The sequence below is a fragment of the Podarcis filfolensis genome (genome assembly GCF_964270895.1).
Source record: "Podarcis filfolensis genome assembly, chromosome: Z".
Classification (NCBI taxonomy): Eukaryota; Metazoa; Chordata; class Lepidosauria; order Squamata; family Lacertidae; genus Podarcis; species Podarcis filfolensis.
Window position 1 is genome coordinate 17,568,525 of NC_139617.1, and position 16,930 is coordinate 17,585,454.

A 16,930-nucleotide genomic window follows, 5' to 3' on the forward strand; every position below is an offset into this window, starting at 1 on the left:
GCCCACTCATCAAAATCAAACCACAGCTCCTCAGCTTCCAGCCATTCCCTGAATCTGCCCCTGCAGGGCGGAAGGCAATTGGCAACATGCAAGGGTCCTGTGGCATACTAGTTTACAGGGGCTGCGCATCCCGTTTTGCTACCTGAGGCAAAACAAGAAGTGCCACCTTGCCCTGCCCTACTGCTCCCACCACTGCTGCCATACTTGTTGCTGTTGGCACCACTTCTCTGCCTGCCCTGCTGCCTTTGCCACAGATGCAGGAGCAAAGCTGCCATCAGTGCCATTTTTGGGCAATATATTGCCTGATTTGGGCGAGATATTGCCAAAATTATGCAATATCTTGCTTTCTTGCAAGATCTCATCTGATTTTGGGTGTGATTTCATCTGATACAGGTGCCACTTCAGTGCCACCTAAGGTACACCCACAGAACTGCCACCTTGCGAACTTCTGCTACCTGAGGCAGCTGCCTCAGTTTGCCTAATGGCAAAGCCAGCTTGGGTGGTTGGTTTGAAAAGGTTACTCGGGGACAGAAAGGTTTGCAAACCACTGCCTTAGGGCATATCTTTACTACAGATATAGTTGTAGAAATGCAATTTTGTTGGCATTTTAATGTGAAACTAACTAACACACACTTCTCAAACCGATATACAAACCAAAACAAAGCTGTCCTTCAGAATTTGCACTTCCCTGAATTTTGTGGTACATTTCTTCAACCAAACAATCTGGATGAAAAAAAGAATGTATTGGGGAAAATGGTGCATAAAATGCAAAATATTAGTGGAAAATATATGTACAAAGATGCATTACATTGGAGAATATATATATATGTGTGTGTGTGTATACGCACCAAAACTGTGAGCAAAATTATGTTTATTAAGAGAAATCTGCACTAAATTGCTGCTGAATTTTCAAGAGTTTTTTTTTTTGGGGGGGGGCTGCAGGAAATAACCCTGCAAATAGTTTTATAAAAAGGAGAAACTGAGAGAAATCGAAACTGACAGATTCCTCCATCCTTAATTGCAGATTATTGTAATCATCATCATGACTTCTCTCAAAGGATCCTGGTAATTGTAGTACCCTTAACAAACTGCAGCTCCTATGATTCTTTGGGGGATGCCTTGACTGTTTAAAGTGCTATGATACTGCTTTAAATTTATAGTGCAGATGGGCCATGGTTAAGAGTGATACCTTCTTTCAAAGCTTGACTTTCACCACTGATGCTTGTCTTTCCCTATGTTTTCATAGCTCTGGGAAAAGCTGCAGTTTGAGTCTCTCTCCTTTCTTTCTTTCTTTCTTTCTTTCTCTCTCTGTCTCGTCCTCCCTCCCTCATCCCACCCTTTGTGGGGGGCCCATGCTCTTCCCTCACGCCTTTCAGATCTCTTCAGCCAGGTGGCAAACGCTAGCGGACTCTGTGACCAGCGGCACCTTGGCATCCTTCTTCACGAGGCCATCCAGGTTCCACGGCAACTAGGGGAGGTGGCAGCCTTTGGAGGGAGCAACGTGGAGCCCAGCGTTCGCAGCTGCTTCCGATTTGTACGTGACACAGGTGGTGCTTTGGCCACGTTGACGCTACGAGAAGAGATTCCTTTTGCCACAAGAGTTGTTGAGGGAGCCAGTGGGTCACGTTTATTGAGTGTCTCTCAGTGGCTTAGGAGTGGCTTTTCTGTGGTTCCTTCCCTCACAGCTGCAAGTTATATTTCAAGGCCTGTTGCTACATGGGTGGGCCCAGTTGCACAGCTCCCCCCCCAAAAAAAAACCCCAACAGCCAGCCGAAACAAATGGACAAGTGGGGGGGAGGCCTCATGGTTCCACCCACCTTGCACTTGGCCTTTAACATTCCAGCAACGGTGCAGAGTTGAGGGCACATGTAACTTGCTCATTATGTTTCTACCATAATGTGAAAAGTGCCTTAGTCTTTTAATAAGAAGCCACTCAACTGCCTTTGTCAACTCTTGACAGTCTTATCCCTTTGTTTTAGGTTTGTCGAATTTATGAATCACTTCCCACAACCAAAAAGTCCTGAAGAAATTTAAGACATGCATAAAATGCAGTAATTGAAATACATAAGCTTATAGAAAGCATAGTCGGAGTGAAGACACCCAGTCTTTGGTGCTGCCCAAACACCCAGAAAAAAACCCCAAACTTCTTTTCCTGGCACCAAAACAATGGCAGAGTTGGTGCCAGGCAAGATTCTCTAGGGAAGAGCATTCCATAGACAGAAAGCTACTACAGGAAAGACAGTCTTCAGATGAAAGTCCACTTAGCATCAAGTATTGTGATGTGACTTAGGCTTAGGACCACCTTTCTTCATAGGTCCTTAAGATCTTCAGTAGAGAGTTTTCAATGGGACACTCTGCAATCTGAGGTGAAGTGAGTGGATATCAGGAAGATGTCCTTCTTGGCTGGTAGTACCCCAATTGTGGAATGTTCTCGCCAGCGAGGTTCTCCTGGTGCCTACAATGTTATCTTTTTGACACTAGGCAAAGGTGTTTTGCTTTTGTTTTGAGCCAAGCTTTTCCCCTTATGTTTTGATTCTGGTTGTTTCAATGCTGCTTTGAGACCTGCCGCCTTCTTAGTTTTTACATTTTATTGGTATTGGAAACGTTGATTTCTTTGCTGTGTATTACTTCTTAAACAGAACGTACACTGGGAATCGGAAGGGTGATATAAAAAAAAGTCTTTAAAGATCACAATGTAGAATTTCAAGGAATTTTTATGCACTATATCGTTTTAAGCAGATTAAATCATTTGTAGGGGCAGGGATGTCAGTAAGATCAGTGTCATTTTGAAAGGGAAAGGGGATATATGTACCAAATGTGCAGCCCTGCAATCCATTCATATGACTAGCGATCAGCACCTGCCTCACTTCTCTTCCTCTTAGGGTAATGGGAAACCAGCAATTGAGGCTATCCAGTTCCTGGAATGGGCTAACCTGGAGCCACAGTCAATGGTGTGGCTGGCAGTCCTGCATCGAGTGACTATAGCTGAGCAAGTTAAACACCAGACCAAGTGCTCTGTCTGCCGACAATGCCCAATCAAAGGATTCAGGTATGGGGTGTGCTACAATAGACAGCTTCCCATGTGCACTGTGATAACAGGGTGCTGGATTAGTTGGGCCATTGGTCTGATCCAGCAGCGTTCTTCATCTGTCTTTAGGCCCATGACATTTGATGTCCACGGGTCCATTCACTCTGTGCATAGAGGTACCATCTAGCTATTATAAGTTGTAGCTTCTGATAGATCTTTTCCTCCATAGCTCATCATATGTTCCTATATTCAAATGCAATCCTACAGTAAAAACATCCTTGCACATCGAAACACTTCTTTCTATGCACTCATTTTCTATGTTGAAGCCTTAAAAAAAAAGTGGAGGTGGGCATTAATAAGAACGTCGGGAGCTGCCTTATTATTTTGTATTATTATTTATTTATTCAAACTAGATACCACCCTTTATCAAAAGATCCCAGGGCAGTGCACAAAATTTAGAGCACATTTTACGGAGCACAAAAATAAAATAATAATCATAATCATAATCATCATCATCATAATCACAACCCCTCTCTCCCCAAAACACAGCCTTAACAGATTATTAAATGGCCAAAGACCTGGGTAAGGAGGAATGTTTTGCCTAGCACCTAAAGACATATAATGATGGCGCCAAGCGAGCCTCTCTGAGTCAGACCATTCATCCATCTAGCTCAGTACTGTTTACTCTGATTGGCAGGTGCTCTCCAGAGTTTGAGTCATGGGGACATTCCCAGTCCTACCTGGGATTGAATCTGGGAATTTAAGTGTGCAAGGCAAATGCTCTACCCCTGAGCAATGGTCCTCCCCAAACATACAAACCCTACTTGCATCCTGACATGGGTGGAGTCTAGGAGATGCTTTATTATTTTGATGCTGCTGGTTTTCTGACCCAGCCCTGATTGCCCTTTGTTCCAGGTACCGAAGCCTGAAGCAATTCAATGTGGACATCTGCCAGACTTGCTTCTTGACTGGGAGAGCCAGCAAAGGCAACAAGCTGCATTATCCCATTATGGAATACTACACAATGGTAATATAGGCAAGAAGTTTTCTGGAGAAAACTGTTTGGGGGGACACTGGTATTTGACCAATGACACTGTTCATGTTTGACCAATGAACTGTTCATGGAGCAAGCTCTGGACCCATTACTTAGGCCTAGGCCAAGGGTGGAGAACTCCAGATGTTGTTGAACTCTAGTTCCCATCAGCTCCAGCCAGCATGGCCAATTGTCAGGGATGATGGGAATTGTAGTCTAGCAACACTTGGGGTAGGGCACAGGTTCCCCAGCTTTGCTGCATAACAAGTTACCAGCATTACCAAGCCTATCCTATTTTTTAAAAGGTATGGGAAGAAAATACACTTTTCAATAGAATAAAAATAGGCTATCATACCACACTTGACCCAATGTTCTTTTATTCAGCCTGCACACAAAAATACAGAAAGAACATAGAGGACTGACTAGTCATATAATAGCTTCTAGACCAAAATATGCTAAATATGAAAAAAATAACTACAACACCATATATAGAATAATGGAGATTAAAATATGTGTGATTGACAGTAATTGTAGCCTGACCTGTACTGTTGCAAGTCTTGAATAAAGCTTTCTTTCTTACTCATAGGTAAGAGCTTTTGTTGTAACATTTAGGGAAGTTTTTAATGTTTGAAGTTTTATTCTGCTTTTAATGTTCTGTTGAAAGCCACCCAGAGTGGCTGGGGAAACCCAGCCAGATGGGTGGGGTGGAAATTATAAATTATTATTATTATTTAGGTTGGGAGGCAGGACAGTAATGTCCACCTTGACATCTTTTCTAAGAACAAATGAGAATTATCAAAGAGGAAATGAGTTTCTGGAGAACTGGGCACCTGTTTTTGCAAACTGAATTTAATGCTGGATCCACAACTATGCTTTTAAGAAAAATTAACATGAAGGGTTGTCTTCAACTAAATTCTGCACAGAGTAGACCCATTTAAATTAAGGGACCTAAGAAATTAATGTCAATTCATTTCAGGTGACCAGATCTGAGTATGACGAACTCTGGATACAACCCAAATAACTTTGAAAAACACTCTTAACAAATGCATGAAAATGATTTTCAAGTTAGGATCAGTAGTATTCTGTATATTTTCTATAAGGTTAATCTATTTTTTATCTTAAGTTTACTATATATAGTATATGAATCACTATAGTGATTGTGCAGTAAACAGGTGTGTGAACAAAGCCTTAGTCTCCTCTGTTCCTCTCTGCAGACCACCTCTAGTGAGAACATGAGGGACTTTGCCACCACCCTGAAAAACAAGTTCCGGTCGAAGCAGTATTTCAGCAAGCATCCCCAAAGAGGGTACCTGCCGGTCCAGTCCGTCCTGGAGGCAGATTTCATTGAAACGTAAGTCCTGGTCCTGGCTGCAAATTCCCCACCCTCTTCCTTGATCGGTAGACATCTTCGTGATGCTTGCTGGGTGAGAAGAAATGGGAGATGGAGAACATGCAATGCTCAGGTGTTGAACTCCCAAATCCTATCTGCATGGCCATTGCTCAGGGATTTCGGTAACTAGAGTCCAGCAACATATGGGTGGCCACAGGTTCCCCATCTCTGGCCCCAACAGAACCTAGACCAAACCTAGATTTCTGGGAAGCAAAGAATTCCCTATCAGCGGTGGATGGGTGGCCTGGAGTAGAAGAGTTTGGATTTGATATCCCGCTTTATCACTACCTGAAGGAGTCTCAAAGCGGCTAACATTCTCCTTTCCCTTCCTCCCCCACAACAAACACTCTGTGAGGTGAGTGGGGCTGAGAGACTTCAGAGAAGTGTGATTAGCCCAAGGTCACCCAGCAGCTGCATGTGGAGGAGTTGAGACGTTTTGACTAAGAACCAGTACAGGGAAGTGGACAGAGGGTTAGGTACAAATCTCTGTTTACCCATGAGGATCATGTTGGACCAGTTGCCTTCATTAAAGTAATAAAATGTGAAATCATTGAAATCTCTTTACATGATTTACATAAAATATACATTAAGGTTAACTATAGAAATCAGAGGTTAAAGACAAGTTGACTTTAAACAATTCCAAAATAAATAAAATCTGTCGTTAAAAATTTACATTATACAGTATAAAAAAGAAAACTACCTATTGAAATGTACACCAGCTTTCCATATCTGGTTCAACATGCCTAAACAAAGAAGTTTTTAGTAGGCATTTTAAACAATACAATTAAGAGGCCTACCTAGTATCAATGGGCAAGGAGTTCCACCATTGTTTCCTTACAACTGCATAATTGGATATTGTGTGGTGCTCGTAAAAAGTTCCAGTTCCATCTTCTAGTACCAGCTGCTCCAACTACTAGGATAATAAGATTCCAAAGCTAATTTTGCACAAACTTCATCTGCCATCACAGCTGAAGGTGAAGGAATCCACACCAGGGTGCCATCAGCTCAGTAGCGATGAGTCCCCACTAAGTCCAGCATTCCATTCCTTCTAGGAATGCTCATGCACAACTGGTGCATGGATTGGAGAAGAGACTGTATGTTAGGAGCAGAGCAAATGCAGAAGATGGGAAAGACCCCACTCAGCCCAAGACCCTAGCAACCTCTGCCAGTCAGAGGAGACAGTACTGAGCTAGATGGATGAATACCCAGGCCTGGTATAAGGCAGCTTTCTGTGATCCTTTGCTGTCAGTCTTCAGAAGTCACAGTTGCATAGTGTAAATCAGGGATGGGGAACCTGTGATCTTCCAGATGTTATGGGAACAATACTCCCATCCTTCCGGGACATTAGTCAAAGTGACTCGGGGCTGATGGGAGTTGGAATCTAACAGCATCAAAAGGGCCGTATCCCTGTGCCGTTTTGTGTGTGTTTGAAAAGTCTTGAGTCATTGGCAGTGATTACTCTGGTGTAATAGCTGGGCTTGTGAAGGTATCAATTAGTGGGAGATTTGGCAGCAGCTCAACAGCATATGGGTGGCCACTGGTTCCCCACCCCTGTTGCAGCAGATGACACCCCCTTCCCAAAGGTCAGAAGGTCTCCCCACAGACTTGTTGTTCATTTGTTTATAAAAATTCTTCTATACCACAATATCATTTTTTTAAAAAATCTAAGTTGCTTACAACAGTGTGCTACACACACATACACACACACAACGTAAAAAGAGTAATATCACAGATTATCAGCTAACTGTTACAGAAAGATGTTTTCTTAATAGTCTGCATAAACTGCATTGGTAAGTTTTCAGGAGATGCTTAAAGGGTAATATAGAAGACACCTACTGAATCCATCAGATGCCAGTGAGATAAAACACTACACAACTTTTAGAAGACATCTGAAGGCAGCCCTGTATTGGGAAGTTGTTGATGTTTGATGTTTTATTATGTTTTTATATGTGCTGGAAGTTGCCCAGAGTTGCTGGGGGAAACCCAGCCAGATGGGCAGGGTATAAATAATAAATTTATTATTATTATTATTATTATTATTATTATTATTATTATTATTATTACCATCATCATCTCTACTGGAAGAGCCTTCCACAGGACTATGCTGTTGACACTGATGTCTCAGTTTTCTGTCAATGTCAAACGAGCCTCATAAACTCAGGAGGTGACCAATGGCACTCCGGCAGATTACATCAGTGACTGAGCTGGGATGGAAGAGTTCAAGCAGTCCCTTAAGTACCCTGGACCTAAATTGTTCAGGGCTTTGTAAATTAATGCAAGGACCTTGTTTTACCTGCCTAGATGGACGACCGATGCAGGTGACACTTTCATTAGACCCCTGCTAGGCAACTGCTGACAATTTCATACCTCAGTCCTTCGTGACTTCTGCTTGTTCCTTTCAGGCCAGCCTCCTCTCCAATGTTACCTCATGCAGATACTCACTCTCGGATCGAACACTTCGCCAGCAGGTATCACTTGACACCCCTAAGAAAGGGGCCGGACCAAAATGTTGGGTGGTATGGGGAACGGGGTGGCACAGCCAGTATGACAGATACAGTGAGTGGAGGAAAACCTGGTACATCAGAAAAGCCCTCTGTAGCAAAGGCAGAAGGTGACTGTCTCCAACGCTCCAAACACTACAATCAGGCCTTTGCGGGGGGCGGGGGGCAACCGGGTACACATGCTCTGGGCCTTGGAAGGCTAAGCGGCCAGGGGACCCTGCAAGGGACTGGCTTCTTTTTGGTTTGAGTTTAGAACTTTATTCTAACTATTCTTTTGCTCTGGGCCTTAGACAAGTTCTATATGGGCCTGACTACAATAGCACTGCTAAGAAGACAGAGTTCCATTTAAGGATAAAACTTAAAATTCCCAGAATATTGATGGCTTCTAGCTGTGGGCTTCTTCAGATGTCCTTTTAATTGTGTATTCATGATTATTTTTGTTCATGGTGGTATCAAGAGTGGTTATCAGTGATCCTGCTTTCTGATGAGTGGTTGTTGTTTTTCTTTGGGCGGGGGTATTTTAATAAGTGGAGAATTCTCTAGAAGCCTAGATCTAGGTTTGGGGCAGGTACTCTTTGGAGAGAGAGCTCCAGCAGAGATTTAAAACTGCAAAACATGCAACAAAGTAAAGCATGGAAATGTAGGCTAGAAGATGTTTAAAATATCCCCTTTTAAATATCCCCATTTCCCATAGCATAGAAAGAGACCAGGCATTTGGTACGTTAAAAATGTTTTACTTACAAACTCTTCAAACATCAAACTCATGTGCTTTTCCATACAGCAGCAAGAAAAGACACCTTAGATTCCAAAACGGTAAATGTTTTGTATTTGTATACAAAGTTATTTGTATAGAAACACAAAGATGGCTTGCGTAAGCCATGTGGTCTAAGCTTGGAACATCCAGCTTGGACCTCCTTATTGCAGAGGTGAATTTAGAGGAGTGCAACCAGCACTAGGCAACTATGCTTTAGAGTGGAATGTGAGAGGCAAGGCAATATTTAAACTGCTAATTTGGAGGAGCTTGTTTCATACCCAGAATTTCCTACCCTCATGAGGGCTGCAATTTCTCTCCTGCTGTAGCCACCCACCTGGTACCTTTTGGGGTCTTCTGGAAATATCTTCTGTCTTTCCTCGCTACTTCCCTGAAGTTCATTGCCCCTCTTCTGTTTCCCTGTAGGCTTGCAGAGATGGAAAGCCAGAATTCCTCCTTTTACAATGACAGCCTTTCTCCGGATGACAGCCTGTGAGTTGCTACTGTCCTCCTTGCAAATTCTACTGAAATCTGTGTGCTTTGTGTCAGTTGCAAAGCTAGGGGGTGGGGGATACCAGCGTCCAACCAGAGGTCATATTTAATTAGGCGACTTCACACTGCAACCACCTGCATATATATTTGAACATAGGAGTTTTATTGAGTTCAATAGGACTAACTGCCACGTGACTGTGTATAGGGCTTCACGTTTAGGCTGTGATCCCTTGGCAGATGTCCCCAACCCTTTATCCTCCATTTGGGCAGAGAAGGATTCCATGTGGACATTCCCCCACTTCCCTTGGGTGGGGAAAATGAGCATTAATACAGCACATATCCTCACTTCTATCATATGTCTTGCTTCTCCCACTTGCAATGGCTTGAGGACTCATCCAGAGTCAAACCTGGCCTACATTTCTTGGAAAGGAGCAAACAGCATGGCAAACAAAAGTTAGCATGCTACCCATGCTTTTTACAGGTACCTTGAGATTTCCTACATGTAGCGAGAAATATTTACGCATTCAAATTCTCTCCTGCTCTACCTCCCAATGCCATCTTCTTCCTGTCCCATCAGTGCAAGTGTTCTTCAGGTAGAATGTGTAGTAGGCCAGCTGGTCTGCTGTTTCCCAGGTGACCAGCACTTAGGCCATGCACATTTGTTTATTTCAGGCAATTTTATCCTCTTCAGGCAAAATGCATCCCAGAACAGCTTACAAACTAGCAGTGACAGCCAAGACCCAACACACCCCTTGCCCACAGCCTGACAATCTAAAAGACGCATCACAGAAAGGGAAAAGGGATTCAGAGCCATGGGTGTGCATGTGCAATGCCATCAGGAAACAGGAAGGCAAGGCTAAAGCCATCGCAAGTAGCAGAATAAGGTGAAGGGTTGTAACTCAGTGGTAAAGCATCTGCCTCGCATGGTTCAGTCTCCAGCATCAGCAGGTAGGACAGAGAGAGACTTCTGCCTGAAATCATGGAGAGCTGCTGCCAGTCAAAGTAGACAACACTGAGCTAGATGGACCAAGGGTCTGATTCAATGTAAGGCATTGAACTTCCTGTGAAGGGGGAGAGGCAGAAGCTTAGCATGCCAGTTGTTTAGATTAGTTCAGCAGGCCTGATGCAAGGTGTAGTGTAGTGCAACAAACCACCCCTACTAAGACTTCTAGCTTCCTTGCTTAACCTCATCACAGCTCTGTCCACAACAGGGATGAGGACCAGTACCTTTTGCGCCACTCCAGCCCTATTACAGACAGAGAACCAGTCAGTAGTCAGCAGCCCCAGGACAGCACCAACACAGACGACAAAGGGGAACTGGAGAGAATCTTGGCGCACCTGGAGGATGAAAACAGGTAAGTGGGCATGGCCAGCAGAGTTCTTGTAATCATTCCTTTTATTACAGATCTGTAAGACGTGTGGGACATGGGTGGCACTGGGGACGCGGGTGGCACTGTGGGTTAAACCACAGAGCCTAGGACTTGCCGATCAGAAGGTCGCGACAGGGTGAGCTCCCGTTGCTCGGTCCCTGCTCCTGCCAACCTGGCAGTTCGAAAGCACGTCGAAGTGCAAGTAGATAAATAGGTACTGCTCCGGCGGGAAGGTAAACAGCATTTCCGTGCGCTGCTCTGCTTCGCCAGAAGCGGCTTAGTCATGCTGGCCGCATGACCTGGAAGCTGTACGCCGGCTCCCTCGGCCAGCAAAGCAAGATGAGCAGCGCAACCCCAGAGTCGGTCACGACTGGACCTAATGGCCAGGGGTCCCTTTACCTTTAAGACGTGTGCAAATATTTCTGGGACCCTTGGGTGTGACAGGAACAGAGGTTTCTAACGATATTTACTTTCATTCATGATATTGGCAAAAAAAAAATCCCCATTGATTAAGTAGCCCTCCAAGACCTTCAGCAATTTTCAAAGGTCCAGGGGTTGGAAAGTTTGGGAGCCACTGTTCTAGCTCTTGAGCACCTGAAGCCCCTGATGCCAGCATACTCTTGCTGCATCCTGAGCTTGTATTTCTCCTTGCAGGGTTCTCCAGGGGGAGCTGAAGCGTCTGAAATGGCAGCACGAGGAGGCAGCAGAGTCGGCAGAAGGAACTCCAGAATCAGCACAGGATCCACACAACGAAGAGCTGCTGGCAGAGGCCCGGATCCTTCGACAGCACAAAAGCCGCCTGGAGACACGGATGCAGATCTTGGAGGACCACAACAAACAATTAGAATCTCAGCTGCAGCGCCTGAGAGAGCTGCTTCTGCAGGTATTGTCTGTGGGCTATATCTCAAAAAGAAAGTCCTTTGGCCTTCTTTGCATACGATGCACTCATCCTCAGGTGACAACATTAGGATCACAGGAATCTGCCTTACACTTAGTTAAACCATTGATCCATCTAGCTCAGTATTGTCTGCACAGACTTGACAGTGGCTCTCCAGGGTTTCAGATGGAAGATGTTCCCTGTCCTACCTAGAGATGCTGCAGGTAGGACCTGGGACCTTCTGCTTGCAAAGCAGGTGCTCTGCTACTGAGCTATGGCCCAATATTACACACTCAAAAGAAATGGTATGAACTGAAACGAGGCCAGGTTTTGTGGGTAATGACCCATCAGCTGAAGACCTGTGATTTAGTGGGCAGCCCAACCCTGAAGCTGCAGTTGGATTTGTGAGGATGTCAGAGCCAGTGGCCATGTGCCATGCAGGACAGATGGGGGAGCACCAGGTGAGAAGTTGGTGGTCATGAGCATCCTTAACATCTCCCTTCTCTTCCCAGCCTGGAGCAGATTCCAAGGGGGATGGCTCTACAGCCTCATCCTTGGCTTCCTCTCCCCATCCATCAGAAGAGAGTCAGACCAGAGAAAAAGGCCCTGGCACTCCAAACACGGAAACTGCAGGTGAGGCTCTGTGTTGCCATGAAGCCCACTCTGTGGGCTGCTGGGTTTCTTTCCTGAGTGTCCTCATTCCTACTTCTGCTGAAGCAATTACAGAGAGTAAGAAGAGTCTGCTGGCCCAAAATCCTGCTCTTACAGTGGCAAGCCCAGTGCTTCTGGGAAACCTGTAAGCAGGACCTGAGCGCACGTCTCCTCCTGCAGATGCCAGCAACCAGTATTCAAACGCATACTGCCTCTGACCATGGAGGCAGAGCATAGCTAGTAGCCATGGACAGACTTATCCTCCTTAAATTTGCCTAATTCTCATTTAATGCCATCCAGGTTGGTTCTCCTGTGAGAGTGAGTTCCATAGTTGGTGGTGGATGAATTTGTACCTTGAGGAACAGATCCTGCCTTCCTGCTCTATTTATTCTACTGTATTCCTTTCTTTCTTTAATACCCTGCCTTTCCTCTCAAGTAACCCTAGGGTGGTCATTGGTCATGTCCCCCTCCTTGAAACAGGAAGAGAACCCAATTTGGGTCGCAGGTCTTTTATCATCTATTTGAGAACGCATCTTGGCATTATAAACATGTGTTTGAGCTGCACCATTACATAGCCTTTGGCCTCTCTGCTTCCTAGTCTAGTAGTCTTCAGTCTCATCCAGACCATGGCTTCCTCCAAGAAATCCTAGCTGTAATTTATACCTCACAGATATACAATTCCCAGGACCCTTAACAAACCACAGTTCCTGGGATTCTTTGAGAGAAGCCATGTGCTTTAAATCTGCTTCATATGTATGGTGTGGGTGTGACTTTCAACGGAAAGAGGGCTTTGTCCTCTAATAGCCCCAAGTCTGTCTTGTAGTGTTATTCCCAACCTTTCAGCAAGATGGTGACTGATTAATAGACCACTTTTAACTGACTCTTCATTGAAAACCCCAGATACAACAATATTAACATGATATCCTCCCTACCCCCCTTTTACTCATTTTTCTTTCTCTTAGATGAGGTGGAGGTGAGTACTCAGGACGTCAGTCTGTGTCTGGAGGATATCATGGAGAAGCTTCGGAATGCTTTTCCCAACACTGGAGGTACAGTGCATTAAATCATCTGGGCCTACATCATCAGGGATGGGATACCTTGTGTCCCTTCAGGTGCTTATGGACCCGGATTCCCATCAGCTCCAGCCAGCGTGGCTCAATGTCGAGGGATGATGGGAATTGTAGGCCCAGCAACATCTGGAGGGCCATAGATTCCCCATCTCTGGATTACTGAGGTAAATTAAAATGGCGGCCCCTACTGAAAGCAGTGGGCCCTACTGGAGAGCCCAAGGCACCAGCAGTGGGCTCAAATGCGATGCAGAGGTCCAAAAAATTGCACAGTTGCACTGTAACCCTTGAAGCGTGCCACCCTCACTGCAGCTTTTTTTACCTGAGTTTGTGGAAGTTCCCCACATGTTTTAGAAACCTGAAAGATCTAAAATATGAGGGGAGTCTCCATGAGTATCGGAGACTTCCCACTTCAGTCTTCCTGTACAAATGGAAGGCTGACCAGAATGGTTGTAGGCCCCTGGAGTCACAGTCCCTTTTTTCCCTGACAGGGCAAAGACCACACCCCCTGGCCTTCCTGAAGAAGTCTCTCAAGTTCTCCTAGATGACTTGTTCAAAGCTGACCGTGGGCATCAGCTGGTATTAGCTATTGTGTTGCTCCTGGTCTGGCTGCTTACGGCATTGTTGTCTGGCATACCAAACCTGTATAACCTAGCCTTACTGCTTTTGCCAGTGTGTCCGTTTTTATTTGATGGGCATAACCATTGGCCTCCGTTTCCTCCCCTCACAGTGGCATAATAGGCCTAAGGCTTTCTTCACCTCTTATATGCAGAAGACAGAAATATATCTCAGGGAAATCGCGAATGAAAGGGGACAGAAAGATTTCGTGGCTCAATGTGTTCTGTGATTGACAAACTTGTTCCAGGAATGAATAAATCCCATGCATTCTTTCCAGGCAGAGGTCCGCACTTAAACGCTCTGCATCCAAGTGGGGTTTTTTGTTGCTGTTTTGCTCTGAGATTTCTCCTTTAAGAACCGGCTCTTTAAAGCTGAAGCAGAGAAAATGTCAAGTTCGGGTTTCCCACAGATGGACATTTGCTCTGACTGAACTTTAAAGAGTTTTCACAGAGACAGCTCTGTAGCAAAAAAAACCACAGAGTTTTAAATCACGGACCAGGCCTTGAAAGAGCGGAGGAAAAGTAAGTTTGGATAAGCCCTGAGGTAGGCTGCAAGACATTGGCTGCATTCACATGGTGGATTCAAAGCACATTCTCCCCTAACCCCCCCCCCCCAGGGAACTGTAGTTCACCCTTCACAGAGCTACAATTTCCAGCACCTTTATCAAACTACAGTCCCTAGGTTTCTGTATATGGTGTGCTTTAAATATATAGTGTGTATGCAGCCACAGTTTGAGTGTAAAGATTTAGTATTTGCTCAGTATGGTTTCTTCCCTAGCCTCTGAAACCCTGTAGAGTTGTTGCAAACGTAAAGACCAGGGTGGAAACTCTGCTCCCCATCACTTTGACAGGTGGGCAGAGCTGCCGAATTGTCAATCGCCTGACATTGCCAGATGTCAGGTGGCCCAAGTTCAAAGGAAAGAATTGTTTCTTTTCTTCCAATGCAGCCAGGCTTAAATCCAAAGGAAAATGCCCACCGAAAAGGATGTGGAAAACAATCAGCTGAGCTCTGGTGTAGAACCAATTCCAGAAGGATTGGTGCCAAGTTTAAAAGGTTTGGAGGCTGAGGGGACTGAAGGCACTTGAACTGCCTCATCCAATGCCCGAACAGTGTGCTGCTGGCTGGGAGGGTAAAGAAAGGCTCTTGCAGTCCTCCTGTCATTTTGCGGATTAAAAAAAAAGAAGGAACGCCACTTTTTCCCTCCCTTTGAGATCTTAAAAACTTGCCTGGTTTGGGGGAATTTCGGCCACTAAGAAAGACTCAGGATCATTTAGAACCAAGACATTTCCCAGTCCTCTCCCCACTCTGGTATGTCTCCCAACCGCCCCAACACAAACCCTGACCCCTACCAAGCTCAGAGCTGTGACATCATTTGGACCAGGCCAGAGTTCTCAAAAATGGTGGGGAGGGATGATCCAGTACTAGAGAAGGAGAACCAATATAGCCTCATGGCCTCTAAGGTTGCAGCCTCAAATGCCATCTTTATGCGACACAGTTAAATATATGGATGGGTGTAAATCGTGGGTGGGATGGGTGATTTAACTAAGCTCCACTGTGAATATAATCAGATTGTGTGCATGCCTGCTTTTTCCTTTAATGTTTGCCTATAAGCCTTATACCCTCACCAAGTAGCATTCTGTGAAAAGTTTTTACGCCTGTTGTCTTGAGATACTAATTTCTGTACTAAAAACGAAGAAGGGTGCAAAACATTACAGGGTGGGGATCAACACAACTTACTAGCCCTATTATCAAACCCAAATTGTCTGTACACGTATACACATATACACAAGCCCTTAACACCTCCACTCTCCAAACTGCCTCCGGGTATAACTCTGAATATCCTTGGGCTTCTCCAGGCAACCTGTTTATTGAACATTCATCCTGATCTGTTTGTGGGGAGGTTATACAACAATGTGCATTCATCTTTATTTGTTTGCATGGAGGTTATACATCTTCCTGCCAATTGATCGTTGTCCCATATTTTTTAGAGCATTTCCCCATCTCTTTCCTAGCTGCAAGCAGTCCAGTTTTGAGGGTGTTTGTGTGTGTGATAACGGTTTTGTTACGCCAGAGGGCTTTAATTCATGAATTGCACAAACCCAGATTTCTCGTATGCCAATGAATCCCTCTCGTTTAAAAAAAAAAAAAAGACAATCTGGAGACAACCTTTATAACATGAATCCAGCAGGCACATATTCCACTGGATGCGACCCTGTTTTGTTTTCTCTTTCAGGTCCGACTTCCCTTATCTAACACCTCCTGCAAGTGAGAGGCTTTGTCTAACCAGTTCCTCAGCAGCTGCTACTCTCCCTTCCTCTCTCCTCCCCTCTGTGTGACAGACTTCACTCGGATCCTTAAGGGGACATCCTCAGCAGAAGCTCACCAGAACCCTTGCAGGGTTTGGCTTCCAGGAGAGCACTCCTTGGTGTATCTACAGAGCATTTCCTTTGGAAGGGCAATCCAGGGTTACGTACCCCAAATCCAGATGAGGTCAAAACTGGATGTTGTGACATGTCTAGATTCAAGGAACTCTGAAAGGAAGGAAACAAGGGCACGTGGTGGTGCCTTTCTGTGCAAACTACAAACTGACATGAATAGCTTTCCCCCCCACCCTCTACAGTTTGTGTTGTGGACTGTCGCTTTTTCTGGGCCAATTTTGGGGTTGAGTCAGGAAGTGGCCTATGGTGGATTTTGGCCAAGTGAAATGATCTGTGGCCTTCACAGGATGGTGGTTTTATGGGGACTGGAATTGTCTCACAGTGACCGATAAACCATGAAGAACCTTTAAGCTGGGAAGAAATCCAAAACCTTTATAATAAAAAAAATAAATCAGAAGAGTTGGTATGTTGCAAAAGGAACTTGCAAGCGCCCGGGTACCTCCATATCTTCCAAGGTCAGTGGGAGGAAGAGACAAGGCCCAGATTAAATCTCATAGGAAAACAAGGGAGAGGAGCAGGCTTTAAAACATATTGTTCCAATGGCAGTAACAGCAGCCTTATGTGAGAGAAGCTTTATAACAGAGAGCCTTATTGTTTTAATTTACATATTTATATATATACATAATATATAAATACATATTATATATATTGTATTTAAGCACTGTAATGGACTTCCTCATGCATTAAATTCTAATTCCTTGTTATGTGTTTACT

At 44.7% G+C, this 16,930-nt stretch overlaps 1 protein-coding gene across 15 annotated transcripts in view; it reads left to right on the plus strand.

Moving 5' to 3' along the window:
* The window catches only part of DRP2 (dystrophin related protein 2), a 60,769-nt gene extending 44,162 nt beyond the window's left edge, over positions 1–16,607 (plus strand). For 4 of the 15 annotated variants that reach the window (XM_083595860.1, XM_083595856.1, XM_083595855.1 and 1 more), the window contains 11 exons: positions 1,377–1,534; positions 2,883–3,049; positions 3,944–4,055; positions 5,276–5,412; positions 7,854–7,919; positions 9,130–9,195; positions 10,407–10,550; positions 11,220–11,448; positions 11,955–12,075; positions 13,056–13,142; positions 16,012–16,607. In XM_083595860.1, coding sequence (XP_083451986.1) covers positions 1,377–1,534; positions 2,883–3,049; positions 3,944–4,055; positions 5,276–5,412; positions 7,854–7,919; positions 9,130–9,195; positions 10,407–10,550; positions 11,220–11,448; positions 11,955–12,075; positions 13,056–13,142; positions 16,012–16,031 — 1,307 coding nt within the window. In that variant the 3' untranslated portion in view covers positions 16,032–16,607. Of the gene's footprint in view, positions 1–1,376; positions 1,535–2,882; positions 3,050–3,943; positions 4,056–5,275; positions 5,413–7,853; positions 7,920–9,129; positions 9,196–10,391; positions 10,551–11,219; positions 11,449–11,954; positions 12,086–13,055; positions 13,143–13,651 lie in introns of all 15 variants that reach the window. The other 11 variants (XM_083595858.1, XM_083595852.1, XM_083595859.1 and 8 more) reach the window with 8 other exon arrangements.
* Positions 16,608–16,930: the final 323 nt, after the last annotated feature.